The sequence below is a fragment of the Platalea leucorodia genome (genome assembly GCF_965183815.1).
Source record: "Platalea leucorodia genome assembly, chromosome: 5".
NCBI classification, from domain to species: Eukaryota; Metazoa; Chordata; class Aves; order Pelecaniformes; family Threskiornithidae; genus Platalea; species Platalea leucorodia.
Window position 1 is genome coordinate 64,338,628 of NC_138827.1, and position 17,529 is coordinate 64,356,156.

A 17,529-nucleotide genomic window follows, 5' to 3' on the forward strand; every position below is an offset into this window, starting at 1 on the left:
CTTACGCAACACAGATCATCCTGGAAAATCTTTATTTCCAACCCTGCACCCTTGGTCCAACACTATTTCAGGGTGAATAAATTTAGCATCACTATGCTGGCGCTGATTCTACTATCCCACATCTCTGATGTACACATAATATACCTGCGCCATTTCTGCTCTCATGAATATAATGGGAAAGGTGAAAAGCCCATGTTGTTACCTTTGGCTGGGTAACATGCCCACCTCAGCCTGAGGTGCAGACACGCTGGAGAGATGGCTGGAGAACCGCCTCCTCCCAATGGCACCCATAAGGTATGCTTCTTGTTCACTTACCACACTGGGCATGCTCAAGGAATCATCTAGAAAGAAAGAAAAAACAGGAAAGGAGAGGAAACAACAACCCCAAACCCCACCTACATATTTACAGTTGTCAAGAGATAACAGGATGCCAGAGGCATACCCAGCATTTACTTACCAAGACCCTAAGCCTGCAAATTTGAATACTTCCATTAGATTTTACAGTCACAGTTCAGAAAGACATATGCATAAAACCCCGCAGGCTGAGGAACCCAGCACGCATGGGGCAGGGATTTATGTATGCTTTCAGCTTATATGGCTCTCAGGAGAACGTGTTTGGGGAATTCAGCTTCCACTAGGGCTTAATTCCTGTGATTAATAAATTGTTTGTTAATATACAGTGTTTTCTGGCATAAAAGTTGTAACTGGACATTTTGCTGGTGTGAAATAAACTGCTGCTATAATATAGGGAAGCACTGTTACAAAAGATAAAATACATAACAGCAAAATGCAGAACTGACACCCTTTAACACCCTTTGGGACATGCATTTTAAAATGTCACCAAAAAATTGGATAAATTGACTCAAATACATCATACTGCAACAGAATTATGCAGACAGTTGGACTGTGATCAGGACTGCTTGAAAGTTTCAGTGCTGTTTCAAATTATATAAAGTACCTGGAAAGAAATGACTCTGTTGTGGTTTTTACCACAACAACTTCAATTACAAATAAACAAATAAACCAAAGGGGAAGTTTTGGGTAATTTTCTCTTTTCTCTTTAACCTTTTCCAATTCTGATATACTGAAATATTTTATGGCAGCGTTAAGCCAAGGCAGGACTGAGGTAATACTGCCGCAAGCGAATAGGAAGATGGCACTCATTGTTCCACACAGTGGCTCATAATTAAGCTGAGGCTGAAACCAGACTTTGCCACAGCGAGTATCTGAGCAATGTATCAGCAGTACAATACTGGGTGGATTGTACAATGCTTAGTGATGAACCCAGCTAAAATAAAGTTGGGCTGAGCCTGGAAAGTTTCAGGCTAACTGTTTTTTCCCAAAAGGCAATTCCGCCATAATTGCACAGGCCTTTCTTTTGAGCCACCCATTTTCACTCCTTTTGTTTAATATCTTTGGGGAGTAGTCAGCAGTCCTCAAATACAGAAGTGAAGCGCCTGAGTTTCAGGCATTGAGGCAACCAACCATTGCAGCACCAAAAGACAGCATCCCTGCTAAAGTAGGGAAAGCCCAAGCCTGATGACATATGAGCAGAGTTTTCTACCCTGGCTTTCAGTGGTGGATAACTCAGAAGCAGATGGACAGCTCAGAACCAGAGAGAAGGCAAAATTCCAAGAATAACATGAAACTCAGCTGAAATGACAAAGCAACATTCAGGTCATTGCAAATTAGTTCCCAAAAGATTCACCATCCCATTCCTTCTAAACTGGTACCAGAAAGCCTGGCAACCCCAGAACCTGCCAGCTGCCCAAAAGGGAGATAAGCTTTTCTTGTCAGTAGGTTTAAGGCTTAATTTCCTCTTTGTTAATGGAGTGACACAAGCACACAGACATTCCACCCTGCAGAGAGCAACAGCTGGATCCCATGCAGCACAAGGACAACATATTCCATGTGGGAGCGTCTGGACAGAAGTGATGAGCAGGAAGTATTAAAATCCTGCAGGAACAGGATCCTATCTACAGAGCCAGCCACAGCCCCTGCCTACTGTCATGATGAAGGCCAAAGAGAGGACTGATTGCCAAATGCCTTGTCAGCACTATGAGGACTGCATGTCAGCCAAAGCCTCATATACTAAAAATCTGCCCATGCCCTTCCCTTTTCCCTACCCATTGCTCAGGAGGGAATGAGGAGGTATGTAATGACCCAAGCTTTAACACCATGAACTGTGTAGCAACCACACCAGTTTCTTAGCCTCGTGCCCCTGTGGGCCTTTTGCTCACACTGGGACAGGGACAACTGTCTTCCCCTCCCCGCCATCCTCTGGGGCATCAAGAAAACTTCTTCAATACTGGGGGCTTAGCTTGAATCAGTAGCCACGTACTTTCTTCATCCTCCTCATCTGTGCGGCTCAGCGTGTCCTGCGAGGCCTGCTGGGAAGGCTCACTGTCCTGCTCCCAGACTGTGCCAGTGCCGGTGTTGGAGCGGGACATGGTGGCCAGGCTCAGGCGGTAAGCAGAGGTGGAGGTGCCCACGGTGCTGACAGATGTCTTCCCTTGGTAAGCTGCGCAAGAGTGGGAAAACCGAACCCAAGTCAGTGACGGCACTCGAAATCAATAACCAGCCAAGCATTCCTGTCCCATCGGGCACCTGATTCTGCCCAGACTAGTGGGGCAGGGGTTGGCAGAGGCAATAAAACAGACACAACTGCCCTGGCTCACCTCATCTCTCCAAAACCTCTGTCTGTTTTTCTTATGCAGTCTGGTTTTCTCCCTCAATCTTAGTGCCATATTTGCCAGATCAGCTTCAACATTGAGGAACAAGGCAAATGATTACCAAGGAAAAAAAGGCTGAGGCATTTTCTTTTGAATTTGTTTTCCTTTCTTAAGAACAAAGCACATAAAATCTCTTGCTGTGTGTAAGCAGTGGCTGCCATCTCGTGGCAACAAGGGTGACTGTTACAGGAGAAAAGTGTCCCCTCATGCCAGAGAGAATTCAGTGCACCGTCAGCTCGGGATGCTGGCCTGCACCGTGCTGGTAGGAGTACAGAAAATCAAAAAGAGCCCAAGAGGAGAAAGGAGGAGGCAGATCTGCTGCTGACAAACAGACGGGCGTTTCTACACGAGCAGCTTTGGAGTTACAGAGATGTAGGTGGCAGTTTGCTGCTTTGTGGGCTGGGGCTGCACAAGCCAGCTGTGACAGTGATGGGCGGCTGCTGGGAAACGGGACACAGGCTTAGTGGAAAAAAATGGGCACGGCAAGGTGCATTTCACAACTAACTTGGACTTCTGTTGGCTGTCCAGTGGCACGGCTGGGCTGGGCATAGGGCCTGATCCAGGGGCAGGCTGTCGGGGCGTGGGTGGATTACCCCATCCCCCTCCTAGGCAGCGGGCAGGTCTGCCTCACAAGTTAATTTACGGGTGACCCAGCTGGTCAGATTGGGCTGATGGCCCTTGGCTCTTCCCTCTCCTCCTTACCAGACCCGCTGTGCACTGCCTCCTTCAGGATCTTCAGCTCGTTATTGAATTCGGCAATGAGGGAGCTCTTGCAGAGCGGGCGCGGTATGAACCGTCTCTCCAGCTGGTCGGCAATGTGCTGTCGGGCAGTCAGCTCCTCGTGGTTCTCAGCTGGCTGGGCCAGCAGCTGCAAAATTGCAACACGTTAGCATTGCAGGCAAATGATGCCCAGGGAGCTGGGACTAGTCTCCAGACCAGCGTGAGCCTGCAGCCAGCAGACTGTCCTCTTTGTAGGCATGAGGTTTTGACTCCAGCTATGAGGTTTCCACCTGTCTTTCAGGGACAACCTTATATTTGACTGAACAGATATCAAAACCTCACTGACATTGGTACATGGGGATGAGGCCTTCCTTATGCTAAACTCTGCCCTCAGACATGAGACAGCTCCTTCCTCCAAGGTGATTTAGTCTGTCCAAGTGGTGAGACATGGTAGGCTAAATAAGATGGAGTACGATGTGCTAGTCTGCCTGGTAAGCAGGGAAGAGCCGTGATTAACTTAAGCCCTGGCCACCTCAGCCTAGCAGCTGTCTGTCCATCCACAAGAGCTCTGTTAGAACCTTCACCCAGGAGATGGAAAGTGGAGTGGTCCTTCCTGGCTGTTAGCTGTACTGCCCGCCTCTGTACAGAAGAGGGATTTCTGGAAGATTTCTGCCAGCCATGCCAACCCCCTCCTAGGTTCAGAGCATCCAGACTACTTCCAAGAGCTTTGAGTGTCTTTGTTGCAAAGCCAAGTTCACATGCAAACCCTCTTGGTCAAGCCTGATAGTACTTTCCCACCCAGGGGAACTAAGGCTGGCTGTACTCTGTGGATCAGAGCTCCTGTATGACTGGCATACTCTTTAGCGTTGTCTAGGAAAAAGCCCTGTGATTTAGTTTCAAAGGGTTCACAGGCCTAATAACTTCTGAAAAGTCACTCCCTATGTAAACACACAGTTCTTCCAGGAATGCCGTTCCTCTGTTCTCAGCAGGGGAATAAAGGATATCTTGCCTTCAGGGAATGATCTAGCAGGAGCCAAAGCAACTGTTACCTTGCACTGGATGAAGGGCCGAAGGAGCACAAAGATAGGGATCCGTGTTCGTACGATAAAGTCGAGGAAATCCCACAGGGCCAGCCCTCCCACCTTCCGCAGTGCCATCTCTTTGACTTGCAGGCTCAGCCAGTACCACTGGCTGTCCAGTTGGCGTTCAAAGCAAACAAGGATCACCTTCAGGGCTACAGGGGAACACACACCAGCAACGGCAGTCAGAGATGTTAGCAGTGTCCCTTGCAAGCATTGAGGGAGGAATGGGGGGGCCACAGTGGGCACACACCTACACAGGCATGCATGCATGCACGTGCACATGCACACCCACACCCCTCAGGGTCACCAGTGTCATTTCTATCAGTCTCCAAATGCTGCAGGGAAGGAGGGCAACCTTCTCATAATAAAGGCCTCAGGATCAGGATTGAAAGTCCCATTTCCAGAGTTTTCCTACTTCACACCCAAGTTTCTCTGTATTTTCTTGCTCTAGCTTTCCCTCTCCCTCCCTGCAGAGTTCTTTTGTCTTCCTGGAATTCAGATGTTTTGAAAGAAGCTTAGGGGAGAATACAGCCCTGGCTGATCAGACGACCTCAAAAATCTTGATCAAGCATGTCCACACAAAGAGTCACCCGGTGAGCATAATAACCTCCAGGTTATTTATGAGGTAATGAAAAGAACCACTCTAGCAGTGCAGCTGCATGAGTCACGGCCAAACTGTAATCTAAACAAAAATACGGTCCAGTAAGCCAAGGGCCATAATTCGCAAGAGCACAAATGGGGTTGAACAGTGATGAGGTTCAAAACAATGCTCTATATTAAAATGGGCGGGGACCAACAGTTAGCTCACAGGAGAGACAAGGAATCTCCCCCTTGCCATGCTCCCCTGGTCTGGAACAAACAGGGAGGCCTGGGAATTGTTGGGGGAAGGTTGACTATTCCATCTTTCTTGATGGGATGGCCAAGACACCTCAGCCATCACACACCTATATCCAGGTTTGTTGGGGTGGGGGGCTAAATCAGTGGTGAATTGCCATTTTTTCATCAGTGTTACCCCATTCCTCAGATAAGGGTTAAGAAAGACCTGAATATAAGTCTTTGGGTAAATGCCCTCACTAAATCAGAAACAGAGAAGCTGTTTGAAGGAGTGAGAGCTTTGAGACAAAACTCTCCCCATATAGCCCTGATAATCTGCACTGCTGCTGCATGTGCAATTTGATTATTTTTTCTTTTCTTTCACCTGTGGGTTATACGTGAGAAAATATAGTACTACCTTGCAGCAGCATACAGTGAGCAGAGGGAGTATCAGTCAGTAAGGACCGTGTGTGCGCAGGGCCAGCAGACAGACAGACTGCATCGCATTTCACTCTAGCTAGCCAAGGACCAGTGCAGCTGTGTTATTAGGGGCTGGCAGGCAGTCTGATTTGCCTTTTGTGGCTTCACTGCTATATCCTGGCAGTATGAAAACTGAGCGACTTCTAGCTGTGCTGCAATCTCCTCCAGCTGCAGCGCACACGCTGCTTACATTGCAATACCTTCCCAGAGTTAGTCCTGGCTTCACGCTCTGGCTTGGCCAGGACAAGACCTAAAACAGCTCTAAAGAGCTCAAACCTGCCTGAGACGGTTTTCTTTGGTGCTATCTAGTCTTGAACGCTCCATTTTATCTCTGTCTCTTCCCAGTGGTGAGCAGAAGCCATCACTCACCCAGGTAAGCAGCCTGGCTGGTGGACTCTGCGAGCCCTTCCCGCCGCAGGTCCTTCCCCGCATCCCCTGGGGTGGAGCAATGGGCAGGGGAGCTCTCCAGCATAAAATTCTTGCTGCGCGAAGTGCTGATGATGCGAGGTGGCAGGAGGATATTGATAACAGTCTGGAGCAGCAGCAGGACCTCAGGCTGCTCCAGCCAGGGGCTGTCTGAGATGCATTGGGAGGGGAGAGAGAGAGAAAGATCAGGCTACATCTCATCAAAGACATCCAAAAGATCCAGACCCTGTCCAGTTCCAAAATGGGGTGCAATCTCAAGTGTCCCCTAAGCCAACACTCCGTCCCCCAAACCTTGTTATGCTGCTTCTCCTCCTGCAAGCAAAGGCAAAGTTTATTTTAGCACCAACACAAACACACACGAACACAGAGCTACACAGCACAAAGAAATGTCCTGCTCAGTGGTCTCTTAATCTCATTTCCTTTGACATTCCCCTCTCCCTTTACTCTTTGCTTTCGTTTAGGGATTTACCAGTGATCACCCTCTATAGAAGAAAGCAAGGAGCAGGACTTGTGCCAGACAAGTGGCATGGGTTGGGCAGACTGTGAGCCACAGAGGCACACAATTTCTGTGACCTCTGCTCCCCTCTGTGGCTTCTGCTATAACAGATTTGTCTTGCCCTGCACTCCATTTTCAAAAGAAGGAGCACATCTGTGTAAGACCTGACTCAAGAACCATGGCACAGCTGAAACAAAGAGAAGAAACAACAGCAGCTTCTCCCAGTGGGGCTCTTTTCAGTCTCGGACCCAAAGGGCACTTAGCTGACACACTGCCAGTGACAGAAAATCAAATTAAAAAATAAAAACAAAAAATCAACAGAGAGCAGGGAAAGTGCAAACATCAGTTGTCAGAAAAGGGGGAGAAAAATTCTTTTTGTTAAATTAGTCAGACCTTTGCTTCCAGATCCTACTGTGAGCACAAATGGAATCAGTAGGTTTAAAAGCATTCCTTCCCTTCTTTCCTGATTGGTGAATGGGGAGACGACATGGCTTAGGGGGAAATCTTCTTTCAAAGCCTGTGCAGTAATAATAAGAAAGGATTAAACGATTTCATCAGCAGGTCACGCACACAAGTTACTGCAGGGAATGATGATCCCCTGGGCATCCTGTTTACAGAGTACACCACCAGCATCTATGTCCTGATTGAATTAGAAGCCCTGAGACCACTTAGTCAGGAGGGAAAGGAATTCGCAGAATAACATAGGTCTCACCTGCTCTTGTCATAGCCAAGAGGTAAGAAGCCCAGATTCCTAACTCATAGACATCATTAACAAAATCAGTTGTATCCCACAGGAGTCAGCTGAGTGTTAGTCCTAAACTCTGCACTACTGTGAGTGGCATCAGGATCTGACACAGACTACGAGGAATAAAAAAATGAACAGAGGAAATTGCACAAATGACATAATCTAGATATTCTGCTCTCCGAACATGGAGTTTATTCCCGAACACATTTTTTGTTCCTCCTCACTTTGTGCTGCCCTGTCATCCTCCCTAACGCAAAGAATGAACTCCTGAAAAATAAACAAAATGCACATTTACTTCTTGATGCATAGTCAAACCTAATTTGGAAGGTCTTTCTTCTTTAGAGGAGGTAATACAAATGACTGTCAGTAGAACTCTGCTTATTTGCAACTTCCCAGTTGCTACAGACTTAGCTGTGAAATGCAACTGAACCTTGCAACCCCTCAAGCTTGCAGATCTGGGCTGAGAAATTCCAGAAGATGTTTTCTGATGGGGTGTGAAGTACTTCTGTTTCATATCCTGCTGGAAGGATTAGGAATATGACTACTTGTGTTTTTCTGACACATTTGGTTTTCATTACATTTGAAGCCCATGAAAAGAATGAGTGAACAGGGAGCAGAGGATAATAAAAGTAAAAACTCCCAATACTTTAAAAAAATGATTAATTTGGTATCTGCTTTTAAAAAAGAGAAAAGATTTCAGAGAAGGTGAAGGTGGCCCTTTTTTTGCTTTTGATTAAAAAACCCGTTACCTCAGAGCTGGAAGAAATCTGTCCTCTTTCGGTGTCAGTTGGTACTAAAAAGTCCTTTTGTGCCTCATGCTCTGAGGGACAGCACTGTTTTCATCCCTATAAGCCCTCCTTCCCAAGCTGCCCCACTGCTCAGAAATACCCGCTGAAGTATTCAACTGGATGTGCCACTGCATATTTTAAAATGCAAGTTGGAGCTAGATTAGGAAATTTGTCCCTTCTTTGGTCACCATTCTATCTGATTTCATGCAAATGGGGAGGGAAAGGGATACAGAGGCAGAAAGACTCTGTAATAGTTATGGCACTGCTGTGTGAAAGGAATAGTGATGAATTCTCCAAAAAGTCCAGGATGGTTTTTTTTATTCTGGACATCAAGGATGCTATTGAGTCAGCAGCTGAAAAGCCAAGTTGCCCTGCTTTTTTGAGCTGGCACACTGCGTGATCAGCTCAGGTAAGAGCAGAAGAGCGCCAACTCCACTCTTGGTTACACCCATGGTCCCACAGGAAAAGAGGTAGGGTTGCATGGATGTGACCCAGGTCAGGGCCCATCTCCCCGTGGCACAGACTTATGATAACTCCTTAGATGCTGCAGAGAATCCTAACGTGCTTGTCAGAGCCTTAAACAGCATCAATCAGCCGAACTCCCTGGACTTCAATGGCAGTGTTAAGCTGATGGATGCTTGCTGTGGACTTGGCCCCAACAGGTGAATTCTGAGCTCAGTTCAAGCCTTCAAAAAGAAGGGAGAATTTACATGTTGCTTCTCTTTCATTTTTGGTGTATGTTCCACAGTTTTTGCCCAGCTTTTGCAGAAAGAAAACAGAGCACCGATGAGTTGGTGTCTCAACCAGAAGTTATAACAGGCCTGGCCACAGGCCAGGGCAGACACACCTGTATCTGCAATGCTACAAGCCGGACAACAGCTGTGCTGAAGGGCAGAGGTGGCGAGAGATAAGGGCTGAGATGAAGAAGGGGTAATCCGTCAGCCACACTGGAGGGTCCTACCACTCCCATCACCTGCAATACAAACAGAGCACATCACCACAACTGACTGCTTGCAGTTTCATCCATGCCATATCCTCCAACATCAGTGAAATGGAGGGACCTTCCATCGAGCACTGGGTTGGGGTGGCTCTAGGAGAACCAACCCCCCCAGTGGTCCTTGTGGGAGCTGGGGCCAGTGAGGAGGAGGAGTTCTAGCAGGGAAAGGGAGGGGAGAAGAGGGAACCAGCAAGGATGGGAGGAGTGCACAGGTAACCTGGTACATTTATAAATGTACCCGGTACCAGCCCTGAATGACCAGCACTGGACCGGTGAAACAGTTAGAGTTGGAGGATATGTCATGTAACAACTGTAAAAAATAAAAATATGTCATCAAAGCAAAAAGTCTACATTGAAACTGGACATCTTTTCCCTTCTCTTGCTGACCTATTTGAAAAATAATGTCCTAAGTCTGACCCAAGCCGGGTTTTGTACAATGTTCAGATTCCTCTCAAACACAGTCTGTTCTTAGGGACTCTAGGAATGATTCATCTCACCTGACCCCAGATGTCTGAAGCAGAGTCACCTGCATGTGACCTGGTTGTCTGGAACTCCTTGAAATATGAGCACAAGAAAACAGCACTTCTAGGGGAGAGTTATTTGAGCCATTTTGGATGTGTCCCTCAGGAGGAATTAAATCACAGGCCTGCATATGCCTGTTTCTCTCCATGGCTGGACACATCTAGATGACAGGAACGGGTAGAAGCTACCTGGCAGACACCTCAGCTTAAGGGAGATGAATGTACTCTATTTTTCCAAATTCATCCTGGGGAGAAAGGCAGTAACCAGTTTTCTGCCAGAAAACCAAATGACAATTTAGAAGGGGAAGAGGCAGAGCCCTTTCTTTATATCACCATGGATTATCACTTAGACATTTCCCCTGCCTTCCTGGCTGATCTCTTTTTGGGTTTCGTGATGCAACTGGTCTACACATGAGACAGCATGCAGTCAGGGGTGCTCCCACAGCTCACAGTGGCCATAGTTCTGACAGCTAAAGGTAAAATACTCTTAACAGTAAGAGCACATCTTCTCCTGGTAGCTCTCCCTGATGTTCCCAGCCAGCTGAATGTAAGCATGATGACTGCACTTCAGCACTGCAGATCTTCCTGCTATTTTTAGAGCACTGGCTAATTCTTAATGCAGGCCCTTTGGAGAGCTTGCTGGTGTGATGCACTCTGCCATGCCTGCTTGCCAAACTGCAAGTCCATTCTAAACTTGCATTTGGGCTCTGTAGCAACCTCCCCATGTAGCAACTCTAAATAGTCTGAGGGCCCAGATTTGCAGTGCCTCCAAGTAGCTACCTCTGCTTGAACAAGGGAGGGGTCTTGCAGACTCTGATAGGCTGGAGCTTCCCTGCCCTTGCAGAGATGAGTGCTGTATGGACTTGAAGGACAGGAGCCTGGCAAAAATTGATACTGCATTTTAACTGATGATCATTGTTTTTAAAGCTCCTCAGAGCACTGGTGAACCCTGTGAGGTTTTCTGTTACTGATAGAAAAAGTTACAACATTTATGTTCTAAGAAGAAAATGTTATACAACCCAATAACAATAAAAATGCTAATGCAGCCTTTCCCCCTTTATTTGTATTTTTTCCACATGAAATGTAAGCATGCGTGTTTGTCCAAATGGATGGAGTTACACTGATATCAAATTGAGGGTTTGCCCCTAGTGTAACAGCTGCAGAAACACTAGTCTATCACTGAATGACCAGACAGGCTCCGTCCGTATCATCTCTCTGTTGTAACACACTTAGGAGCATAAATGCTACTAAGAGTGGGATCTGAACATTGTACAGTGCAAACCTGTATTAGATCAAGCCAGGGACATTGCAAACAGTGGAGTGAATCCACCCATGTAAACCCTTCTAACTAGCCAACACCTGATGGCCTCTGACAGAGCCATCAGGGTCCTTCCCCACTGGAGACGGTAGGTATCCCCAGTGCCACCCTCTCCCCGTCTCTACCAGGTGTGTGCAGTCTCCACCACCCCACTCTCCAACTTGCAGCCCTCAACTCTCAGCTCAATCTGGCAAAGGTGGATCTTCAAAGTGGTGCGTGGGAAGCAACGGAAATAAATCACTTGACCACCGCTACCGGTCACTGCATCTCCCCATGCACCACTTCAAAAATGAACCTTGCTATCTCTAGTGTCACTTGCGAAGTCCCCTTGTGAGGGGTAAGGGGCGCAGGTAAAATGACGGGAATGGGAATGAACTGTCATCTTCAGTCCAGAGAAGTCAACAGCAGGGGGAGGTTTAGCAAAGGTTCACGGGGTTGCCGCTCGGCTACTCACCAGATTGACACACACATTGATCAGAGACCTAAGGTGAGGCAGGAAGGATATGATTGGCTGCCTCTGAAGTGTCAAACAAACCCCTTCAATCAAATTGCTGGCAGGCTCCCACTCAACCTGGCGCCTGCAATACAACAGTAGGTGCCGTTAGCCGCGGGCCTCCTGCCCCCCACCAGACGCTCGCAAACACGGCGACCGACACACAGTGACGCCCACAGAGGAAACGTTTCAGACAGCAATGACGTCCAAGATGAGCACAAAGTGCGCAACAGAGAAAAGGTTTTACCCACGCAGCTCAGGAAAGCACAGAGCCACAGAGCACACTGGGCGTTTGAGAGAGACGAGAAACGTAGCAGAGGGGTCCGCGCTAGCGACACAAACCCCCTCACAACAGCAGTGGTGGATGAGCTGTGTTTCACTCCCTGACGCTTCCCTCCAACAGATGGTCAATGAAAGGGAGACACCAGACAGATGTCTCAGGTGTGCCTGTGTGGGGAAAGCAGTCTGCTGTGCCATGCTCCCAACTGAGAGCAACCTCACAGAGGGGAACAAACCCCATCAGTTGTGGGTGCCCTCTGTAAGCTACTTGGCAGTCTAGTCTGCTCTGCCAGAGTGACTCCTAGACAGAGTCTGCCCTAAACTTAAACTGGCCCAGCAGTACAAGCTTTACCTTCCTCATCCTGTGCCGGAGGCCTGATTCGTTCCCTACCAGCACCTTCATTCCAGGATCCTTTCTTCCCTGACACTTTGCTTTTCCACCAAAACAGCTTTCAGGGCTCGTGACAGATGCTGAATGGAGTCCTTCCTAACTGTAAGCAGGCACAGCATAGGTAACATCAAGGGGGTTCACATCCTTCATCTCAGGGCCTGACTCTTTGGAGTAAGAGTAGTTCTCAAGCCAACATCTGATTGTGCACTTATTGGTACAGAAAGACAAGGCTTGCATAACTTGTTAGCTCAAGACTAAACAACACCCTAGTCAAGCTTCTCAGTAGACTTCTTAGAGACTTCCTAAATCTCCAGAATAGCAGTTTGGTTTTGTACTTCTTTCTTACACATATACTACTCCCATCAGACACTGGTTTTGGAGTGGAGTGCCCACAGGAGGCAACATGTAAGATTCTGATGTGAGTACCCCAACGGATGGCTCCTAGGGCCTGGCACACAGCCCTGTCTCTAAGAGGCTTCTTGGCCCAATGACGCTTAAATGTAGTTGCTGCATTTGGTTCAGTGGCTTTGCTGTCTCTGTCCCTTTGCGTACGGAAGAGCAGTTTCAGCCAGGTATAGGTACAGGCACAGACAGAGAGAATATGAAGGGAATGTTAATTTATGAGCATTCATTCAGCTTGCACAAAGAGGAAAGATCTTGAGGAACAGGAAGACTCCTAAGCTGCCTTTAAGGCAGAAGAAAGTATGAGCGCGAAAAGAAAGAATGAGCAAGAAGCAGGCAAGACATGGCAAAGAATCAAACCAACAGGAAGGAGAAGCATCAAAATTTCTGCCTCTAAATTCGCTACAGGGGCAGGAGTTTCTTAAAGCAGATTGTTAGCCAAAGGAAAGTGATAGGTAGTGATGCCAGAAAGAAGAGATCACCTCCCTGTTATGTACCCATCTTAGTTGCGTACATATGATTCCCACTGGGACCTCAAGTTTTGTGTCGGAGTCCTAAATTCTGATGTTCTCTACCATCATTTGGCTTCTCAGCTGAGACTGCTAACGAAGTAACTGACTCAAGCAGTCGAGGACATCTGCCCATGAGGGTGACTGAGACCAATGACTCTTTTTACTCAGATCACTGGAAAATCCACAGGGCTGAGAGATTTTACACTACCCAGACCGGATTTGTATCACTGCCTGCGAGGTGGAAATGCTCCATATTGAATACTTCTTGAAGTCGCCAAAGCCTGCACCATAACGCTACTATGCAATGCACCAGGCTTTTATTAGCCACTGACTAAATACAATCAATGCAGTTCTGTTCCCTTTACTAAGGAGCATTCAGAAGCTACTGCATAGCTCCAGACTATTTTTGTCTTTACAGAGAACGTAACAGTATTTTCATGAGAAGTCATGCTAGAGATACTCTAACTTACAGTGTAACTTTCCCTTAAAAAATAAAATTAATCTCCTCAACTCACAGCTAGAATAAATAAAGAGGGTAGTGAGATGGTACAAATCTGAAGACTTATTTTGGAGAAAGAAAAAAGAGATTTCTGGAAGTTCTCTCTGTAGTTCTTAATAACCATGCATTTCTTCTCTTGCTACCAGAAGACACAACAAAAATGTCAACACAAATGCACACTTACAGAGATAAAAACATCTGTTCATTTTGTGATATGTTGTAAAGGTTCATTGCAACATGACAGTTTTAGTTAGATGACATACCCACACTTCAAGGCTTGCAACATCAGAAACGGACCCCCGAGGGTTTCCGTTGTACCTGCTCACCTCAAAGTAGGCATCTTGTGAATTTTATTGAACATACGATCCAATCTCTTTAAGATGAGGATAAGGGCAGGTCTCACCGCCTCAGCTGTCCAGTCAGTGATGGGCAGCATCTCCATGATGTAGCGCCGGAGACCTCGGCTTTCCATCGTCTGTGTGTCATAAGGTGCCAGTTTCAGCAGCGAATGTGCGATTTCTGCCAATCTAAACCCAGGGTTTGTTAAGAGGAAAATCAAATAGAACTTGCATTTCTCCACACATGCCAATGAACTAACAGATAAATCTTCAGTAGCCTAGTAAAAAGAAAAAGATGCAAAAGTCAAATGTGCTGCTATTTAAACTCCTAGACCTGATACCACAGTTCCTGGTCTGTTAAGATTCTTTTGCTGGAATCACTGTTTATATTTATGTACATGTGACTGGTCTGAAGAATATTTTTACATTGATATTAAATGCACCAAAGGAACATCAGGAATCATGGATTTATGTAGCTAAAAACAAAGTACCTGAGCTATTAGTAAGATTACAACATTGGAAACGCCTGTGAAACACAGACGTGACATCACCTGTATGTCAATTAATGAGTGATTTGGTTTGGTTTTGTGCTTGTTTTTCAGTGTCACCTCTTTAAGAGGTCTCACAGTGCAATTTTCCGGTGTTAAATTTTAAAAATAATGTGCTGTCCCATAGGTTTACACAACATGTACTTTGTATGATTACGCCCTGCAGCTTTGATTTGTTTCTCCTAACACCTCTACAGATTGTGTTGCTGTTGCTTCTTCTAACCCTCCCAGATGGCCTCACCAATGGCATTTTCTGCATTGACTGTGAAATACCATGGCAACATTTAACTTGGACTTGCAATTTGACAAAGACCTACTGAAATACTTGAATATTTGCAGAAGACAAAGACGAGTAATAAAGCTACATCTACTAATAAAAGGGATAGAAACCCGTATGCTCCCTGAAACATCAATAGACTTTGTAGTGGACTATTACAGTACAATGTTATTTGTATTTTGGGGGCTTCTTCTGAAATGCCTTCAACTAATGGAACATATTTCTATTCTCTTTAAAATTTGCCTAGCAATATCAAGGGCAACAAGTTCCTCAGATTAACCAAAAGTGCTATAAAAGTGTTTCTTTATCCAGTATTTCTTTATTATTACTTTTTACAGCTACTTTGTCCTACTATGGAGTAGGACTGTTTTCTTAAACATCTTAAACATTCTTAAATATCATAAACATTCTTAATTATCATAATTAATAATTTAAATTATCAAAATTATCATTATGATTCTTTCTGGCAATACAATATCAGTGGCACATAATGGTATATGAAAACTTTCTTATGCATTATAAAGTGTGAGATCCATCTCATCCAACTTCACATGTCAATCTCAATGAATCTTCTAGCTCTGTTCATGCAGAAATAAACAACCTGGGAAATTCTTATCTTCCTGAAATACTGGGATAAACAGCTCATTGGATGTGCATCTCCCTTTTCATTACATCCAAAAAGATCTTTATCGCTCTTGCAGACTAAACATTTAACATTTAAATGGCTAAAATTGGGTGAGATGAATCTTGTCTGAAGTGACTAGCATATTATCTTGTTTTCTGAAGTCTCTGAAACGGCATCTGTCAGCCTCCCAAGGCCGTGGCTGTCACATCACATTCTGATAAATCTGCTTTCTACTTAGAAAAGTTTTTTTTTCCTACAGCGGTTAAATCCTGTCAGTCATTTTACTGATACTTATGAAATGAGTTTATGTAAGAATCAAGATGATGTTCGCTTTTATTTAGGGCTAACTATCATAAAGCAATTCAGGTTCCAACCCCAATAAAGCAGTTATTTCTAGCACTTTCCAGGAGACATAAGAGAATCAGAGCACAACTCATTATCTTCTGCAAATCAATCCCTTAGTTTTACTGCTGTAACCTTTGACCATGAAAGATCTTCTCTCTTGAAAAGAATGCAGTATTTGCCAGCTACTACTGTGTACTGTGACTCTGCTTCATGGAAATCTCACAAGAAAGTATCTTTCCAGAAAACATACCAATAACACCTTCTGTACATATGGATTTAAGTTTGTTTAACCTGTCTTTTAAGAGAGGGACATAAAATAGTTTAAGAACAATTAAACTCAATTTCTCTGGAATATAGAAACACGTAGAAATGAAGTTCCTACATTACTGTTAAACTGCAAATACTTCTGGGTAGTACACTAGAGTATACTTATGTTATATACAAATGTAAGACTAGGATAGTAAAAAGAAGCAAGCCCCTTACTTTACTGCACTAAATAAAGTTCATTGATCAGACACATGGTCCTCACTCCTATTGAAATCATAAAAAACCCCAACATGTCTAACCAAGGACATAATCTGTCCCAAGAATCTCATGTTTGTTTCTTACATAAGATTAAAGTTCTTATCTCAGGCTTCTATTGCTAAAAGTCATGGAGTTTGTAATGCAGCTAAAGAGATGTATTGATTTCTGAGGCTTGTGTCCCTTGGAAAAAATGTAAAGGTGGCACTGCAAAAGCAGCCTTGTCCATCAGGTTTTCAGTTTGTTTGCAGCCAAGTGCTACATAAGAATGACATGCATCTGTGGAAACAGACATCTCTTGCTTAAAATTACCCTCTAAATTATTAAACGTTTGCCAGAGGCGGGGCGGGGGTGGGGGGAGAACAGCAACATTCAATTCATATGCAAACACACAAACCAAACAAAAACCAACTCCCAACTCCCAAAGGAATTCAGGGCATTTGTTAAACAAGACCTAAATTAATGTCAAACACAATTTTGTGTTCTATAGAGACAACTTGAATCCAAAGATCTCCAATTGCGATGGAATCTGCCAGCTAAGGGGCTTTGCCATTTTTTTCACAGCATGCATGTAAAAGGTAGAACTTTTAGAGGGTTTTCCTTGGTCCAAGGGCAGGAACAGAGCTGGCTCAGTGCATTGCTAGGACCTGTCACCCTTCAGCTTCCTTTACAGAGTATTCCTGAGGAAAACAGTATAGCACTCAAAGAGAGGAAGGGCCTCTTGGAGTTCAGGGAACAACATAAATTACTCTTAAGGCAGTTCTGATTCACTTTTGAGCCAGTCCCAAACAGCTTAAGACATCTTGCTGTCTTTCCTATTTACTTTAATACTCTACTGAGCACCGTTTGGCTTAGGCCATAAAAAAAAAAATGCCTCTTGGTATTTAGCTATTCTGTATTCAAAGAATGATCTTGAAGTATTTCTCTGTCTCATAAAAGAATACAGATAGCTGTCTCCCTGTGACCCCCCTGCCAAGGGATACACTAGGACTGCCTCATATGAATCCCAGTTTTCCTTCTGACAAGTGCCAGTCAGAACAGTGCTAACTGTGGCTCACTAGGAGAGTATCTGTGCTGTTTTCATGGAGAGACATCTTACCATGAAACAACTCTAATGAGTTTATGTTTCCTAAGGGAATACTATGTGTGAAAGGGCTTTCCACTGAAAATGAATGAAAAA

The 17,529-nt window shown here is 45.2% G+C and overlaps 1 protein-coding gene across 3 annotated transcripts in view; it reads right to left on the reverse strand.

Moving 5' to 3' along the window:
- The window catches only part of UNC80 (unc-80 homolog, NALCN channel complex subunit), a gene marked incomplete at both ends in the record, with an annotated part of 131,834 nt that overhangs the window by 11,314 nt on the left and 102,991 nt on the right, over nucleotides 1-17,529 (reverse strand). For all 3 annotated transcript variants that reach the window (XM_082311743.1, XM_082311741.1, XM_082311742.1), the window contains 9 exons: nucleotides 203-341; nucleotides 2,342-2,521; nucleotides 3,435-3,600; nucleotides 4,502-4,686; nucleotides 6,197-6,403; nucleotides 7,143-7,266; nucleotides 9,130-9,255; nucleotides 11,573-11,696; nucleotides 14,021-14,221. In XM_082311743.1, coding sequence (XP_082167869.1) covers nucleotides 203-341; nucleotides 2,342-2,521; nucleotides 3,435-3,600; nucleotides 4,502-4,686; nucleotides 6,197-6,403; nucleotides 7,143-7,266; nucleotides 9,130-9,255; nucleotides 11,573-11,696; nucleotides 14,021-14,221 — 1,452 coding nt within the window. The remainder of the gene's footprint in view (nucleotides 1-202; nucleotides 342-2,341; nucleotides 2,522-3,434; nucleotides 3,601-4,501; nucleotides 4,687-6,196; nucleotides 6,404-7,142; nucleotides 7,267-9,129; nucleotides 9,256-11,572; nucleotides 11,697-14,020; nucleotides 14,222-17,529) is intronic.